General features: G+C 33.7%; 1 protein-coding gene across 11 annotated transcripts in view; it reads right to left on the bottom strand.

The window, feature by feature from the left end:
* The window catches only part of Birc6 (baculoviral IAP repeat containing 6), a 217,333-nt gene that overhangs the window by 54,971 nt on the left and 142,691 nt on the right, over nucleotides 1–19,671 (bottom strand). For all 11 annotated transcript variants that reach the window (XR_011704325.1, XM_034636800.2, XM_071601470.1 and 8 more), the window contains 8 exons: nucleotides 19,027–19,158; nucleotides 18,177–18,344; nucleotides 17,208–17,381; nucleotides 12,895–13,091; nucleotides 9,362–9,662; nucleotides 6,889–7,106; nucleotides 1,882–2,046; nucleotides 628–796 (listed from right to left, as the gene is read on the bottom strand). Coding sequence is in view for 10 of the 11 variants with exons in the window: in XM_034636800.2 (XP_034492691.2) it covers nucleotides 628–796; nucleotides 1,882–2,046; nucleotides 6,889–7,106; nucleotides 9,362–9,662; nucleotides 12,895–13,091; nucleotides 17,208–17,381; nucleotides 18,177–18,344; nucleotides 19,027–19,158 (1,524 nt within the window). In the remaining variant the exon portion in view is untranslated. The remainder of the gene's footprint in view (nucleotides 1–627; nucleotides 797–1,881; nucleotides 2,047–6,888; nucleotides 7,107–9,361; nucleotides 9,663–12,894; nucleotides 13,092–17,207; nucleotides 17,382–18,176; nucleotides 18,345–19,026; nucleotides 19,159–19,671) is intronic.

The raw sequence follows: 19,671 nt of genomic DNA, 5'->3' as shown, positions 1-19,671 counted from the left end.
TTGAATGACTTATCTGCCTTTCTTCAAACCTTACTCTATTGTCTAGCAGGGTATAGTGGTACACATCTGTAATCCTAATAACTCAGGAGGTCCATACAGGAGGATCATAGGTTTGAGGCCAGCCTTAGCAAAATCGCAAGACTCTATCTCAAAATAAAAAGGTCTGGGTAGGTAGCTCAGTGTTAAAGAACCCCTGGGTTGAATCCCCAGTATGGGGTGGGGGTGGAGGTGGTTTACTGTGCATCATTTCATAGTTGGATGAAAAAATCCTATAAAATGCAGAGGTTCCACCATATTTAGCACATTTCAATCAGAATACTGTCATGAATTTTCTAGCCTTTGTTTTATGATTTTTGGTTATTAAAAGAAAGAAATGTGTGCACTTAGGTGAAGACAAAGGAATCATAAAAATTTTTATTCCAAGTACCAGAAAAGGTGATGAAAATATTAAATTAAGGGCATCAAAATCAATTATTTTCAGAAAAATAAATAAGAAATAAATCTTTTGACTGTGCCAATTAAACCTTCTTATTTAAGCTGATAATGATAAAATAAGTGGACAAAAATATTCATCCACGAAGATATTTCAAATGAACAATTTCAAAGTTTTGTAATTATTTGATTTACCTGAATCATTTCGTAGGTAAGATGACATGGCTGGGATGAGGCAGGACTGACTGAGAAGCTCTAGAAGTACGGACGGCAGGGCATTACTGTTCTGTCCTCTACTCTCATGAGATGACTGAGCTTCTCCATTTACTGTACCACTAACAGGATTTATGTAACTTGCAAGAACCTGAAAATTTAAATTATTGAAAGTAAACTGGACTTTAGCTCCACATACTTTAAAGGCGTATATGTTAACAGATTCAATCTGAATATTCAAAAGTATATATTTTCTATTCATTCAATGTCTTACACTATGTTTTTGAAAAGAAGATATGTTTTGTTTAAATTTTCAAAAGGAAAGGATCCATATTGCCTGAGAGTGTTATTGACAAAACATGGTGCACCACATATGACTACACTTAAGAGAAGAAATCCATTTAAGGGCACAAACTTAAAAACAGTAGCAACTCTTGTTATTTATAATATTTTATTGAATAGGTTCAGTTTACAGTTTCAGAGTACTGAGATCTTAAGACTTCTACATTATAATAAGTGTATCATTCGAGAATTGCAGAAAGCAACACTTAAAAAGACTTTATTAATTTCAATTAGTTGATAAAGGAACTAAAGCTAATCTTTTCTTTAAGTCTCTCTACTCACTTCTGTGGTATCAAGGCTTTTTTATGCTAGCTCAACTTGCCCGACTCTAGAAACATCACAGACAATTTGAAAACAAAAGTATAATGGTGCTGGGGATTTTGATCACTGGTAGAGCAAGCACAAGGCCCAGAGTTCAGTGCCCAGTAACAACAAAAAGAAAATAAACAGGGCTGAGGTTGTGGCTCAGTGGTAGAGCACTTGCCTAGCATGTGTAAGGCACTGGGTTCGATTCTCAGCACCATATATAAATTAATAAATAAGTCCATCAACAGCTAAAACAAACAAATAGATAGATAACTTTTAATAGAGGAGTCCAGATACAACATGTTAAAAATGAGATGATGACTAGAAGAAAGTAGATATGTACATTTTCTAATTATAGAAGAATTTCATTCTTGTTAACTTCCTTTCAGTGAAGAAATTAAGAATTATAAGCAGGGAAGTGTAATCTTTGTCCAAAGGCATCTAAGAATGTACTGGGAGAAGGGAGTACAAGTGGGCATAAAAGTAGCTGAAGATGAGTTGGATATGTCATCAATATTTAAAAATCAGTACAAATACAGAAAATAATGGTAACTATTATCACTAAGGATATGGCCTCTACAAATTTACCTGCAGAAGACAGGTGACATGTTCCTCTTCCAGCCTCTGTTTAGTTAAGGCTTGCTCCACATCCCACCCAGAAGCTGTAGAACCTGTTCCAAAGCCAGTTCCTTTGGCCCAATATAACTGCTGTTCTTCTGTTGATGTGGGGTTATGAGAGCTTGACACCTGTGGCTTAGGGCAATAAAAAATAAAAATTTATTACTACTGGACTTTATTTATCTTCAGTAATATTTCTTACTGACAATGTAAAATAGTTCAACAGTTATGGAAAATTTGTTGAATGATCATTTAAACATTGAATTACTATGACCCAGCAATTCTACTTCTATGTATATACCCCAAAGAAAACTAGTCTTAAATAAAAAAGACATATATATATATATGGTCATAACAGCACTATTTATAATAGTCAAAAAGCAGAAAGAATCCAAATGTCCAACAGATGAACAGACAAGCAAACACAATGGAATACTGTTTAGCGATAGAAAGTAATGATGTACTAATGCATGCTACATGGACAAACGTCAAAAACTAAGTGGAAGAAGACAGAAAATGTAATATGTTGTAAAATTCAATTTCTATGACATATCTAGTATAGGTAAATGCACGAAGACAGAATTCAAATTGCAGTTGCAAAGGGAAAGTAGGGGTAAATGGAAATATAAAGAATAAATAATAAAATTTAAAAAAAATTACCAGAAAAGGGGGTAAACTTCTTTGAGAGCCCAAAGAATCAATGACTCAAAGTCAAACAGAGAAAACAGAGAAAGAAAAAAGAGATATGCCAGACCCTCTAAGGATGAATCCAGTAAAAAGACTAACACAGAGATGTTTTTAATCATTATAAGAGAGACTACTATTTACAGAAGTTTTAATTCTTAATTTTACTAAGCATTAAAAGAGAATAAAATCATGGCATTTGCAGGTAAATGGATGGCATTGGAGAAGATAATGCTAAGTGAAGTTAGCCAATACCCCGCAAAAAACAAATGCCAAATGTTTTCTCTTATATAAGGAGGCTGACTCATAGTGGGGTAGGGAGGGGCAGCATGGGAGGATTAGATGAATTCTAGATAGGGCAGAGGGGTGGGAGGGAAAGGTAAGGGGCAGGGGATTAATAAGGATGGTGAAATGTGATAGACATCATCATCCAAAGTTCATGTATGAAGACAAAAATTGGTGTCAACATACTTTATATACAACCAGAGTTGAAAAACTGTGCTGTATACATGTAATAAGAATTGTAATGCATTCTGCTGTCATTTATTTAAAAAAAAAATCAATAAAAAATGGTGTGGAGACAGAAAACAATTGATTACAAACCTCACCTCTCCCCTCCTACCATAAAGGTGAATTTTTTTTTTTTATTATTTATGGGGATTGTAACATTAATTCTAGAACAAGAATCTTTCTATAAAGAATCCATTAAACAAAACATATCACATACCCTCAAAACATTTGCAATTAAATGTTAGTTTAATAGGCACTTACAAGCAATATCAATACTTTTTGTTTCCATGGAAGTATTTACTAAGGAAAAAGAATATATGTAGAAATTGATTGGGGGTGTGTGTTCTGGGGATTTAATCCTGCAGTGCTCTACCAGCGAGTGAGCTACACCCCAGTCCATTTTTATTTTGAATCAGAGTCTCATTAAGTTGTGATGGATGGCGTACAGACATCAACACTCCTTTCTCAACTTTCTGAGTCACAGGGATCATAGATATGCCTCACTGTGCCAAGTACAGAAATAGCATTTTTATAAATCGACATTTGTAGTATTGTGGATATATGACTGAGAAATTCTATCTTTCACTTTATAATAAAAACTGTTAAATAAATAAAATTCCATTACAAGATAAACATTTTCTAGAATAATCAATATTACTCATTAAAAACAGCGGGGTTTTGGTTGTGGCTCAATGGTACAGCGCTTGCCTGGCATATGTGAGGCACTGAGTTTGATTCTCAGTACCACATATAAACAAATTAAATAAAGGTCCATCAATAACTAATAAAAATTTAAACAACAACAGCTATTTATTTATTTATTCTTAGTTGTTGATGGACTTTTATTTCATTTATTTACATACAGTATGAGAATGGAGTCCAGTGCATCACACATGCTACAACCCCAACCCATCTATTTATTTTTTTTTAATTCTAAACAATTATATGTCAAGCTGTGCTGGTGGCACATGCCTGTCCAGCACTCAGGGAGCTGAGTGAGGCAGGAAGATCACTTGAGCTAAGGAGGTCAAGACCAGCCTGGGCAACATACCAAGACCACATCTCAAAACCAAAACAAAAATCTCTTAAGTGAAGTATAACATACACGCAGAAAGAACGCAAAATAAACACGTAAAGCTTAATGAATTATTATAGTGTAAATACTAACTACACAGGTCAAGAATTAGATCACTGTCCCCCAGAAATTCCCTTCATCCAATCTTCAAAGTATCACATCCTCTTTTCTCTACCTGATTTTTATTAATAATAATAAACTTTGCACATATTAAGTTTCAATTTGTACTTTTTTGATTAATGAAGGAAATCATCTTTTCATATTTATTTGATGTTCACATAGTTTTTTTGTGAAGTGTTATTAAAACTTTTCACCCTTTTTAAATTGGTTGTATGCCTTTGCCTTTTTGAAGCTCTTTACATATTCTGGATGTATGGTCTTTACAGACCTATCAATCACCAACCTATCTTACAGTGTTTCATTCTGTGGCTCACCTTTTCATTTTAACAGTTTTTATGATGTTAAAAAACAAATATTAAGTGGGAGAGGGGATGGGGAAAGGTTGGTCATGTTATTGTTAGATAGGAGGAATGAGATCTATTGTTCTTACTGCATAGTAGATGACTATAGCCTAGCACATGTGAGGCACTGGGCTCAATTCTCAGCAGTGCCTATAAATAAATACAAAAAGGTCCATTGACAACTAAAAATTAAAAAAAAAAAAAAAGAAATGATGTGTTTTAGTTGGTAGATATGCTATCTATCTATATATATGGTATATACACACCCAAACATTTTATTCAACAAATACATACAATTGTGTGTCAATTTTTAAGTTTCTAATTTTAACATGATTGCTTTTTTCTTCCTTTTCAGTACCCTATTAAAAAAAAAAATTTGCTACAACATTACAACATAATTGTGTCTGATTAATTAAACAGATATTTTTTTTTTTGAACCAGGAATTGAACCCAGAGGTGCTTAATCACCAAGCCACATCTCTAGCTCTTTTCATTTTTTGAGACAGGGTCTTGCTTTGTTGCTTAGGGTCTCATTAAGTTGACAAGGCAGGCTTTGAACTTGTGGTCCTCCTACCTTAGTCTCCCAAACTGCTGGGATTACAACCGCTGGGATTCCCATTGAACCCGGGGCATATATTTCTAATATACTCTAAACATTTAGATTTATGGACCCCTTAAAATTATTTTGCCTACAGAGCCCAGCAGAGCTTAAAAGATTTTTTTCTTTCCACATAGATATCAAACTCATCTACTACCATGTATTGATGAGACTATACTAATTCATTATGTTGCAGTTATATGTCATGTATTAGATAATCTTTTACATATGGGCTTTCGTCTCTACTTTTTCCTAGGCTTCTATCTATCCTTGTAATAGCACCACAGTTTCATAGTAAACTTTGATCTATGGTAATATGTGTTGCCTAGACATGCTGTTGTTCTTTGAAACTGCATTAAGTATCCTTGACCCATTGTATTTCTACATAAATTTTACAATCAATTTGTAGACTTCTTCCAAAAAGAAATCTGGAATTGCAACAAACATAGATTAATTTGGAAAAGAATATTATTGCCCTGCTGTAGTTTCTGGAGATAAACATAGACAAAGACATTAAATACCTTCAAGTGTTTTTTTAAAAAAATTTCATGTATTTTATGAAGTGATTTTATGCAAGTTTTCAGATATATTCATAGGAATCATCTATTTCTTTTTTTAAAAACCATTTTATTTTTTTTAAGAGACAGAGAGAGAGAGAATTTTTAATATTTATTTTTTAGTTTTCGGCGGACACAACATCTTTGTTTGTATGTGGTGCTGAGGATCGAACCTGGGCCGCCCGCATGCCAGGTGAGCGCACTACCACTTGAGGCACATCCCCAGCCCCAAGAATCATCTATTTCTGATGCCACTCTTAAAAATTTCTTTACAAAGTTCTTCTTGCCTATTACTGTTAAATAATAATTAATTATTTCCATATATTTATTTTTTTCAGTATTGGGGACTGAACTCAGGGGTGCTCTACCACTGAGTTGCCTAGGGCCTTAGATTTGTGTTGTTCCTGTCTCAACCTCCTAAATTGTAGGGATTAAAGCATGCACCACTGCAATTGATGAAATAATTGATTTTTATATACTGACTATATATTGCATCCACACTAAACTCAGTTAAGCCATTGATTATTTTTAGGTTTTCCTTTAGGAAAAAATAATTTTTTAAAATACAATCAAATCATCTAAAAATAATGAGGTCTGAATCCTATTTTTTTTTTCCTTCTTGTCTGACTCCATTGAAGAGAACTTACCATGCAATAGTATGATTCTCTAAATTTCATTAAAGGAAAGGAAAATGGATCATAGCATAAATTCAAAATATCGTGACAAATGGGAAAGTTATTAAGCTCTTAAAATTTTTCTGTTTTTCAAGTAGGTGGGTTAATTTGCAATTTTCCCAAGAAGCCTAATATAAAAATCAATTACAGTTTCACTTTTAAATAACCCTTGTTTTAAGTGTACAAAGGGACACTTAAGTCTTTGAATACTACTGCAGAAAAGACTTTAGTTTTTCATATTATAAAGAATTCAAATTATGGGGCTGGAATTGTGGCTTAGTGGTAGAGCACTTGCCTGGCATGTGTGAGGCCCTGGGTTCGATCATCAGCACCGCATACAAATAAATAAATAGAATAAAAGATCCACTCACAACTAAAAAAATATTTTTTTTTAAAAAGGAATTCAAATTAAACTTACCTCTGTTTGATTGAGATTAGAGTTTGGAACTCGTGGGGCATGATGGCTCAGAGCAGAGAGACAGACAAGAATGAGATGTAGTGCACCAATTTCCAATGCCATCCGCCTAAGCAGCACACCGTCATCAGTTGTCAAAGGAGTCGTGCTAAACAAGCTACGAAGGACATGGAAAGGAAGGGTTGGAAGCACATTGGCTGATGGAGATTGCAGAATATGACCTAGATTAAAAAGAGAAGAGGACTCAAACTCAAAAATATTTAAAAACACAATATGGAGTTACATACAGGGTCAAAAATTAATGACAATGCAATGTAAAATTATATCAATTTATTATAAAGCCATAGATAGAACAGTTATATTTTCAAATTTAATCACAAATAGTGTCAGGAAAAAAGCTCTGTAAGACACAGTATACATAAATTCCAAAAAGGTTGAAATATATGCATATAATAATTAGTAGCTACAGATGATATCAAAATTATTATGAACTAGAATTCAAACTAAACTCTCTGGGGCTGGGGATGTGGCTCAAGCGGTAGCGCGCTTGCCTGGCATGCGTGCCGCCCGGGTTCGATCCTCAGCACCACATACCAACAAAGATGTTGTGTCCGCCGAGAACTAAAAAAATAAATATTAAAAAAAAAATTCTCTCTCTCTCTCTCAAAAAAAAAAAAAAATTTAAAAAAAACCATGCTAGGGCATGTTTAAAAAAAAAAAAAACTAAACTCTCTAATAGAGAAGAATTTAAAGTGTCTTACAATAGTAAAAATATAACTACTTGCCTTAAGAGTAGTTTCCACTACAAACAGTGAGTGACTGAAATTACTTTCTTTTTTGCAATATAGTTTTCTACTATGTTTTAGAAAGAAGAGTTACATGCAAAGAAAGCAATGTTACATGAATGGTGAATGAGATTATTATAGAAAAGGATATAATTATGCTTTCAAAAATATTTATTAATTGTTTGTTTGCAGTGCTAGGGATTGAACCTAGGATCTTAGGCATGCCAGGCAAGCACCCTAGGACTGAGCCACATCCCCAGGCCCCATAATTACTTTTTAATATATACTCATTGTGTATTCATTAAAAATAGTCTGAAATGGCATAAATGCAGTTGATTCTCTTTTTTAAGGTCACACCTACTGTCTTGCAATATAATGTTAAAATATGATAGACCTTACCCCTTTAGCTACTTAACAAAATGTACTTAGAATAACTGATAGCTTCAAATTTAAGGTATATAAATTCATGGTTTTATTGAATTAAATATATATTGTGGAACAGAGTTTAACAAAATAGTCTTCCTAAATGACATGAAAGAAAATAACCCACTCAAAAGAATGTGTTTTTTAAATGATGTAAGAAAATATTTATTTTTATTAATATGAGTAGAATGGTCATTGAGTGAACAAACATATGACCCAAGTAAGAATCTACTTTGCTAGGCCACCCTGTCATCAACCAATCTTTTTTTTTTCTTTCTTTCTATTAAATAATAATATCAAACAGTGGAAATAATCATGAGCTTTCTACGATTACTCTGCATTATTATATATTATATATACCCTTTTTAAAAGTCTTGTTCTCCTTAATCAAAATATTGCTGACACTGACTTTAAGAAAAAAATATTTCGCTTAATACATTTTAATAAAGCCTCACACTTTTATTCAAAATAAAACTTCAGGTTTTTAGTAAGACTTTTCATATTACCAATATCAGCTTTTAAAGTAAGTTGTCAGTATTACCTTTTGTACAAATTTTCATCAGCTACACTTTATCTCCTCTCTCATATTCTGAGCCTCCAAACACTGCTCAAACCATTCCTTCCTTCTGAAATAACTCTTCCCAATGAAATCCCACCTATCCTTTAAGCCTCCCGCAAAAATTCCTATGGAGCTTCATTCACACATTGCTGGGTAGTAAAGAAATAACCTCACACTTGTGAGGTTCCATCATATCACATTTAAGTGTGTTCAGGCCTTAAATAACTTGTTACGTCTGCATGTACTTGGTCACTATTATGACTAGAAGACACTTGCTACATAAGGGTAGATCTACTTAAACACTACATGTTTAAATCAATCCAAAGGTTTCTAGCAAGTTTGTAAGATCTTAGGAAATATGTTTTGAACAAAAACAGTTCTTTTTTAAATTTTTTTAAATTTATTTTTTATCTGTAGTTGGACACAATATGTTTATTTTATTTATTTATATGTGGTTCTGAGGATGGAACCCATGGCCTTACACGTGCTAAGCGAGTACTCTACTGCTAAGCCACAACCACAGCCCGAAATCAAAGTTCTTTACAATTTATTACATCTTATCTTCAAACTGAGCTACCATCATCAACAAATTATCTAATAGTTGAACTATGAAAAAAAACAGATGAACAACAAGCAATGATCTGAGTAACTCTACTCAATCTACTTATGTATGTGTTGATAAATTTAATTAATAACACTAAACACTTACTTCCTTCTCCATCATCTGTCACTCCCAATACCAATCGAAGAAGGCACTGGGCATGTTTTCTTTCTTTCAATAGCACTTCAGCATAGCCCGGAAGACGAAGAAATAATCCAAAAGCAGCCAATGAATGGGCAGGTATGGGAGACATGGTCTGTACTGCTGACTTGATAGGTGGGGGCTCAGCTGCAATGGTTTCTGGAGCTTCATAAACTAATTCCCCTGATTGTTCAATGGTCACCCATTCAAACTGGTCACTATCTTTTGGCTTTTCCTGAGTGGTAGATGTTACCACTGGAGCACTCACCTTAAAAACAAAACAAAACTGTGTTTGGTTATTTGTATCTTTCAACATTACGTTCAAATAAAAGACTTAAAATGATCTTTTTAAAATACAAGAGTATAAAGAATAAAAAAGGGACAAGCATCCAGACACCAGAAAGTACATGAAATCCTGAGCGTGGCAGTAGTAGCATCTCTATATTAAAGTTATATTTTCTGCTTGTAATTAGTTAAGTATCTTTAGATAGTCTTTAAGATTATATAAATATCTTGTTTCTCACTTAACTGATTTTTTTAGTAATAGCTTTTTTATAATTCTTTCCTGAAACCCTAGCTACCACCAAAACTATAAAGGTTGACTTCTTAATACTACCATTCTTTCCATATTTATTTAGTTGTCATTGAACTACAAGGAAAAATATTCATTTCTTCCCCTGCGTATGTATTCATGTTTATCATCATGGATTCTAATTTTACTCTATAGTTATATTCTGTTATTATCATTAGTTATTTTGATGTCTAAGTGGAATCAGATTAGTCACTAAAAATCCTTAAACCAGGTTTCTGCCTCCTTTCAACACATTCCTATCCTTCAAGCATTTCTTTATTTTCTACTACAAAAGAAACTTCAGTCTCATCAGTTTTAGAGTCCTGAATTCTTTTTTCCCTGTGGTACCAGATTGAACCCAGGCCTTTGCAAGTGCTAGGCAAATGTGTCTACCACTGATCTACATCCCTAGTCCTGTTTTTATTTTGAGACAGGGTAAGTTACTCAGGCTACCCTTGAACTTCAATTTTCCAGCCTCAGACTTCTGAGCAGCTGAGATTGTGGGTGTGCACCACCACACCCATATAATCTCTGATTCCTTTTAATGGAAAACTGACACTGATAGGGGAGTCTGCTTCCAGGACCTATCAGCAAACAAATCAAGAAAATCCAAGTATAAACACATATGTGTGTATGTGTGAGTTCATATATAGACAAAATTTCTGTAATCCAAGCAGCTCAGGAGGCTGAGGCAGGAGGTTTGTGAGTTCAAAGCCAGCCTCAGCAAAATCAGGGTACTAAGCAACTCAGTGATCAAGAGCTCCTGAGTTCAATCCCCAGTATCCCAATACACACACAAAAAAAGAAATGCTGATAGTGGGCTGGGGGTGTAGCTCAGTGGGAAGAGCACTTGTGCCTAGTGCACACAAGAACCTGGGTTCATTTCCCAGCACCCGCCTCCCCCCAAAAGCTGGTAGGCTTAGAAGGAAATGAGGAACAAGTTAATAGAAACTACAGGAAGGAAAGGGATATTTGGCAGATAGTGGCAGATCCTTAGCTCCTTTGTGTCTTAAATGTAGAAGCAGCACTTGTAAGTGATAATTAAGTGATGATGTTGGTTATTTAGCAGAGATTTCCAAGCAAAATTATAAAGGTACAGCCTATTTCCGGCTTGCCATTTATACTAAAATGTAAGAGGAAAGAGATAAATTGAAAGATATATCTGCAGCCAATATTAACAACTTAGGAAATTCTCAACCTATTAAGATCACAAAAAGTTGCTAAAATCTCACTGCAAGAAAAACTCTGGGGAGAAAAATAAAGGGTGTGGCAGGATACCCTTTTCCTTATGTTTTAGAAAATTCTAAAGGTCAGAGTATCTATTTACATAGAGAACTCTTTGAAGAGATGATACCTATTATACACAGATCCCCTCAGTGGGGATCTAACAGAAATCCTAGATTCTTTTGAACTAATTATTAATAGAAATGTGGATAGTAAAGCCTTTGCCGATGAGAGCTCAGAAGGATGTGAGAATTGTGATGGAGGAAGCCTACCTTGTCCTTAAAGAAAACCTAAATTATCTTACTTAAGCAAACTTGATTCAGATACTGCTATTAGCTGACAATGGACTGGCACAGCGGTGCACGCCTATAATCTCTGCGGATTCTTCCATTCTGCCAACTATCCAAGTCTTTGCGGTGCATTGTTAAAGCACTACTTCATTTCCTAATACTAGTCAATACAGTAAAGCATACTGAATACTGAATTAGGAAAAGTCATTTCTACTGAGTAATAATAATTTTGAAAACTTTGGAGTCTTCTCTTTCAATTTTTTGACTAATTATGTAATGGCTTTTTTTCCAGTAAGAAATAGTTTTACTCCTCTGTGTCAATCATCTTATGATATGTGACCTCCAAATCAAAATATCTTAAACTTTTTGAATACTAGGGGAATTATAATTCCCTTACCTACTGTAAGCAATATCCATTTGCTGAATAGGTATTGTGCACTGTTGAGGTGTACATCCCCAAAAGATATACTTTCTGTGAAGGTAACCTTATTTTGAAATAGTTTCCACAGATGTAACTAAGGTAAAACTGGTTTGAAAAGACCTTTCATTCAATCACTAGAGTCCTTATAATGAGAGAAAGATATAGAGACACAGGGAAAGTAGCCAGATGAAACACAGGCAGAAAACTGGAGTAATGTAACTACAAGCCAAAGAATGCAAAAACCTCACAGCTATCACTGGAAGATAGAAAGAGGCAAAAAAGGATTCTTCCCTAGAGCCCTCAGAGGAAGCATGGACTTGATGATACCTTTATTTCAGACTTAGCGCCTCCTATACATGTTAAATTTCTATTGTTTTAATCTCCCCAGTTTTTATTATTCTTAATTGTTCTATGAAATTTATACAAAGTACCTAGAGACAGAAAGAATAATTCCCCGAACTCATTCAACAAACATAAAGTGCTTTGTATTTACAATTCTCCATGCCCTACACTCCCACCCCACTATTAATAAAAAAAAAAAAAAAGGATAGGAAGCATATACATCAATGTTAGCATAGTAGTAAACATGAGAACAGGTTAAATTAATTTTTTTTAATATCTACACTGAAAATGGCATCTAAAACAATGTTTTAGAACGAAAGAGCATATATGGACAATAGTACACAGTATTTTATTCTCCCAATTCCAATAAGAACTATAAATAATATCAAATCTAAAAGAAGCACAGAAATGACAGCACTATTGTGACAACCATAAAAATCAAGAAAAATGCTACAGCATGATGAGTTTAGCAAATGCAGTTTGTCTATAACATTTCTTTAGAAGTGACTAATTCACATAAAGCCGTGTAAAGACTAACCTTTGAAAGAGTTATATAATGATCAAAAAGGTTAATGCAAGTTAAAAACCAAAACAACAACAACAACAACAATCAAACAAACAAACAAAAATACACATCAGTATCTCATCTTACCTGCTGAATTACTTCTGGGTACAGCATGGGCAGTCTTTCTGCAATCAAGGCTAATCCACCCATTCCTGCAAAAACTTGTAATGGTGACTGAATGGGACAGGTTTCAAGTAAAGATTCATCCAATATCCCATCCAAACAGTCATCACTTGGAGTGAGAGCCTCATCTTCTGGACAGCTACCAATTAAGTCTCCATGATCTATACAATAACAAAAAACTGAATGGGTAAGAAAAGATCTGGGTTTTTAATAGAGCTATTATTTTTTTTAAAAGTTAATACGTGCATTGAAGGAAAAAACAAAACAAAACCAAAGTCATCCAGTCAAAAGCAGCTTAGTTGGACATGTCCCTCCAGGTCATGTGCATACATACGCAACATCCCCTTTTGTATGATTAAGATCTTAGTGTATATCATGTTTTTCCACACATGATGAATATTCACCAATTCAAAATCCCAAAGCTACACACACACACACACATATTAGTTGTAGATGGACACAATAACTTTATTTTGTGTATTTATTTTTATGTGTTGCTGAGGATCGTATCCAGTGCCTCACACATGCTAGTTGAGTGCTCTACCACTGAGCCACAACCCCAGCCCTACACAAGTATCTTTGATAACCAAGAATTCACTATACCAACTCAATCTGTTACAAAAAATTGTAATCCTTTCTTGGGGACAAAAATTTCACTGGAGACAGAAAGGGCAACAGGCCTCCAGACAAACATAATGGTAGTGTTACAACTAAAATAATGCATTCCCTTGATGCTCAATATAAAATGAAACAAAGCAAAAGAATAATCAAGCATGCTTCTAAGAGGGTTCATTTTCAGATTTCTATTCCTAAATATTAGTAAGAAAGTATGTTCCCAGTAAATTAAAGTATTCCTGTAGTACAACCAGAAGATGCACACATGAGTGGCACTTGCTCCCATCTCTCCCTGTATACTTCCTTCTGTCCTCTGTTGCAGCGTAACGAACAAGTTCTCATATACACTGCCCAAAGATAAACAATTCCACGTCCAAGATGCATCTTTTCTATCAATTATAACAAAGAGATATTTACAAGTTGACTAAATCACTAGCTCTACTTTTTATGACACACTGATACTACAGGACATCTAGAAAGCTTAGATGTTGTGGAATAAAGCATGAACTTTGTATAAAATAAACACAAGTATTTTACTAAAAATGCACATAGAGATCTATGGTTATAATCTAAAAATGTCTTCCAGAAATGGAAAAAAGAGCTTTTATCCTCACCCTTCCTCTTTTCCCTCTTCTCCATTCCAGTGACTAAATTCAGGACTACACTAGGACCAACAAAGGTCATTACCAGAAGACAGTTCTTCCTAAAAACCTACAAAGGGTATTAATACAGGTATTTTTTTCTGTTCTTCTAAAACTTTGAGCATTAGGACTTTTACTTTAATAACCTACACTATTAACTAAAATCACATATAATAATGGCTAGACAATCTGAATTAATGTAAAGGGCACAGATTGTTTCTCTATGCATGCTTTCTACTTCCCCTACCCACAATCCAGTGAACCTTCAACGTACTCTCCAAGACATTAAGTTCAGCAGTTCTACTCCCCTCACTGGCAACCATTCCATCAAAGTAATGAAAAATATTTAAAAGGGCATACTTTAGACCTCTACTTTTACCATGTATAAAACTTACATAGTTGGACTTACATTTCCAACTATACATACTGAAGCACTGAATAAATCTCATACAATTTAATAACAAATGCTAGCCTTTGAAGAAAAAAAGAAAAAAAAACCCAAACCAAACCAAAACAAAATCCCCTTTTTAATGACTAGAATTGGAAAGTGTCTTCCAAATTGGAACATTCTACATCAGAACCCTTCCCTTCTCATCTCTTATTAACCCAGGGGTAAGATATATGCATCTGTAATGTTTATATGTTTTTACTAACTTTAGTAACTTATATGTGTTTACTAACTCCACTTTTGTCATACACTGGCAACGTCTTTAACATCTAGCTAGATTAGATATAAATTAGGAGTCATCTGTCTTTTATATACAATATTTACACAGCATAGTAAAACAAAACTCACAATGATCAATATATATTCACAGAAAATACAATGGTATAAAGCCCTTTGCATTTTTCTTTTCCTCTGTCCTCCCTAAATCAGCAGAAATATAATATGCACTACTCAGAGAAGTGTTTTGCTCCTAGTTATCTCATCATAAATTTTAACAAAAAAAAATCAACAAAATATTTTCCTTACTGCCTCTTTTTGTTTAATAACTTTATTTATGTGGTGCTGAGAATCAAACCCAATGCCTCACATGTGCTAGGCAAGCGCTCTACCAATGAGCCATAACTCCAGCCCCTGCCTCTACTTTTTACTTTGTACTAGATGTTTCAAATAAGGACTTAAGTTTGTCCACTATGTACATAGTAGTGTTGAATAAACTACACACATGAAACAATGGTTATATCCGAAGGTGACTTCTAAGTAGGATCATTCTGGCTTAGAATCCCTCATTTCTTTCACTTCTTTCTCCCTATGTCACATTTGATATAGGCACACGTGTCACTCAGATATGATGCAGATCTGTTTTTATAACAACCCTTCCATTTACAAAAGCATATACTGTTGCCTCGCCTACTCAACCAAAGAATACAAATATCATCAGTTATTGAGATGTAGCTATATTAAGGCTAAATGCCAACATGACTTTTAGATACTTCTGATACTGCCTTTTATGACCTTGTTATTCAAAGCACAGTCCATGGACTATTACCATGTACCATCTCAAGTTTCATACCAGACCTACTAAAATTTTTTAAAAATCTGCATTTTAACATGGTTAAAATCTAATCTAATCTAATCTAATCCTAAGTATGATGAAGCCTGAAAAGTGCTGTACTTTGGGCACAGTTGTAAGTTATAGACTTATGTTTTTAAAAAGTCCTCAAAGAAGATTCTAGCTAGTAATATGCATATATTACACTTTAAAGTATCCAGTTAGGGTAGGGTATGGTGGCGAACATCTTTAAACATAGCTACTTGGGAGGCTGTGGCATGGGTATAGGAAGTTTTAAGTCAGCCTAGGAAATTCAACAATACCTTGTCTCAAAAAACAAACAAACAAACAAATAAACAAAAGAGCTGGCGATATGGCTCTGTGGTAAAGGACCACTGGGTTCAATCCCAAGTAACAGGGGAAAAAATATCCAATTAGAAAAGGCAAAATAAGAACTCCACCATATTGGTTTAACTCTGAAATACTAAGTTGGAAAACCAAAACACTGGTATACTCAAACCTTATAAATATTAAAGAAATAATTTTAAAAATTTAAAAAATGGACAAACAGTCCTGCCAAAAACGTAGGGAACGGAAATGTGTACTAATGAAGAATAAAAATGGCCAATAACTAGGGGATAGGGTTGTGGCTCAGTGGTAGAGTGCTCGCCTAGCACATATGAGGCACTGGGTTCAAACCTCAGCACCACATAAAAATGAAATAAAGATATGGTGTCCACCTACAATTTAAAAAATATTTTTTTAAAATGGACAATAACTAAAAATTCAGTCATGAGAAAGATTCAACATTTAAATATGAAAATACCATATTAATATTATGAACTAGAAACAATCAGAGTGTTTAAATAATTACAGAGCATAGATTGTTAGATCCATACCAAAATATCGGTAATAAAAATGCACATCTGAAATATTAAATGGAATACATATGTAAAAAAATAAAAAGATAAGAAAATGCATGATCCAAATTTGTATGAGTAAATGAAGTACCACTCAATATATAAAGCATTATACGGCTCTCACTTTGACTATTAAAATGACAATTCACATAATTTTCACAGTAATGTTAGCAATTAAAGTACACATAAGTGATAATATAAGAGGAATTAGCATAACTATAGTCCAAATAAAATCATGGCAATTTTTAATGTCTACAAATTAACTAAGTCAAAGGAAAAATATCTTGTCAGGCAGACACAATGAAAACAGTCAGTTGGGTGCAGTGGTGCACGCCTATAATCCTAGCGATTTGCAAAGCTAAGGTAGGAGGATCTCAAATTCGAGGCCAAGCTTAGCAATTTAGCGAGACCCTAAGCAAGTTAGCAAGACCCTATCTCAAAAAATAAAAATGGTTGGGAATGTAGCTCAGTGGTAAAGGACTCAGGGGTGTTTTACCACTGAGCTACATCACCAGTACCAAAAAGAAAACAATCAATTAAGTCATTTACTAGAAATCTTTGCTGTATTAAAGACTATAATTTTTAAAGTAGCATCATGCACATACCTTTTTCAGGGTGTAATCTTTTAAAAGAATCTGTTTTTGACAGACTTGGGTCTGTGATAACTCTTGATCCCAGCTTAACAGTCAGATCTATCGAACGGTAACCTTGAGGAAGTTTTCGGTCATAGAGGAGAGTTAAAAGCTGGGCAAGTGTCATTTCAGCTGGCAACGGCTGGCCTAAAAATGACATAACTAAGTTAAATTAGAATCCAAGAGGAAAACATTTACTTGGCTTGATTTATTCTATTTTATTTTATTTTGACTAAATCACAGGCAAGAGTTCGATTCTGGCTTAACAGTCAGATCTACTGAACAGTAACCACAACAATTTAAATTGAGCTACTACAAAATTTTACTTTACTTCTGACATGTGAACAATAATGTCCACATGAATTGTTAATTAAAGTAGCACATCACAAGCAAAATAGAAACAATAAAACAGACATCCATAGTTTGTTGAATTCTGCTACAAATCGACAATGAAAAGCTACGAAAAGAAATCCAGAGTTAGTTGGTAGTATGATTATAATGATATGGCACAAAAATAATAAAATATGTATCACTTTCACCAATGGAAAGTATACTGGCCACAGACTTTTTTTTTTGTTGGGAAGAATGTACTGCTTAACTATTAGTGACATATATGACAGCTCACTGCCAGTTTAAAAAATTAGCCTCACATTGTTTTCTATATAACTCTTTTTTATGGCATACTAACAGCAAAAGGTAGGAAGCCAGTTAAAGTACAAGGATGTAATTTAACAGGGTTAAAGAAGATATAAAATACATTACTTCCTTTCTGTTTTTTTCTTTTGAATGGAACTGTATAAAGAAAATATCACTAATTCATTTATTTCATCAAAAACACCTAAACAAAAATAATTCTGATGACGATAAGTGTGATTTTTATAGCTATAAGATTATTAAAAATTTCTTTGATGTTTAGTGATGCCTAGGTAATGTGAATATTACCTGCCAAGAGCTTGTGAAACAGATGAAACACCGGGACAGTAATTATTTTGTTCGCAGTCTCTGCACCTGAGGAAGTACTTCCTATTTTATCAGGTATTGTCCTCCCCCTCCTGGATGGAGGGCGAGGTGGTGTAGCAGACACTGCACGTTTAGATTGGGATTTCAGGCCTAAAAGAAAACAATAAAAACGTAAAAATCTATGTAAACAGAACACTAAAAGTACAAGTGAGTTTCTAAAATATTTAAAAAAAAAAAAAAACATGCACTCCTAGTTAAGTTAAAATACAAAAATGTTTCTTTTAAACAAAAACCTAATCTACCAATTCTATTCACTTTATGACAATAAGCGTTAGCTTGTATCTGGCCAAAGACTTTTTTGTGTTGGGAAAAATGTACTGTTTAACTATTAATGCCATATCTGACAGCTCACTGCCAGTTAAACACATTGTAAATGAAAATTAGTAAGTACATTTTTATTTTATGTGTTTTTTTTTGTTTGTTTGTTTGTTTTAAACAAGAGGGTCATATGAAAATTTCCAAACACTTAGGGAACTTGTAAGGGTGTGAATCCCTGTAGCTTGGATACACACTATCAAGCTTCTATGAAACATCTGAGCTACCCCCACATGTTCAGTATTTTATGCACATATTTATGTGCATAAAATAAGTTTAATAATTCCAATGGCAAAGAATAACAGACTTCTGGCACAAAATTTATAAATCTGGTGTTAAAAGATTGTATATCAGCCTTCTGCACTAATACATTTATTACATTAAATTCCTATAAATATAAATTGCTTTATTTTATAGAAACCGAAATGAAATAAAGATTATAAAACAGAAAGCATACCAGAGGCAACAACAACACTGTAATTGTCTTGAAATCCATTTTCCGCCTTAACTTTTTCTTTTTCTTCATGGTTTTTCTTTTCTTTGTCATCTTTTTGTTCACTAATTAGTTTAGCTGTGATACTTGGAGTATCTGTAAGAAAATATTGTCTATAATGTACTATTGTTTCTCTAAATCATTGAGAAGGGAAGCAATAAATGATTTCAGAAGATTATACAGGATATTGCTCCTAGACTGAGGCAATGTAAAGAAATTTAGAAGAAATGCTGTTAAAGCCTGATGGTTTAATGCTTCCTTATAAAAATGGAAGTAACATGGTACAGTTTGTAAGGAAGAATATTTATGTATTTCAATAGTACTACCGCTAAAGGCAGTGAAAAACCTTAAAAACAAAAATTTGCTTTGGTTTAAGCAGAGTTCATTAACTGATACCTCCAGCTAATTCAGGCCTCGAAACATAGATACCAAGAAAATAATATTAATTTCAAAGTAATAGGGAAAAAAGAACAAAAATTAAAAATAAAAAAAACTTTACAACTGCTAGAAGAAAACAAAGGTTCAATACTCCAACATATTGGTGTGAGCACTGACTTCTTTAAACAAGAGACCTAAGGTGCAAGAAATAAAACCAAGAATCAGTAGGTA

The sequence above is a fragment of the Marmota flaviventris genome, chromosome 14 (genome assembly GCF_047511675.1).
Source record: "Marmota flaviventris isolate mMarFla1 chromosome 14, mMarFla1.hap1, whole genome shotgun sequence".
Classification (NCBI taxonomy): Eukaryota; Metazoa; Chordata; class Mammalia; order Rodentia; family Sciuridae; genus Marmota; species Marmota flaviventris.
Note: the sequence above shows the minus strand (reverse complement) of the source record. Positions and strands in the feature narration are given on the sequence as shown.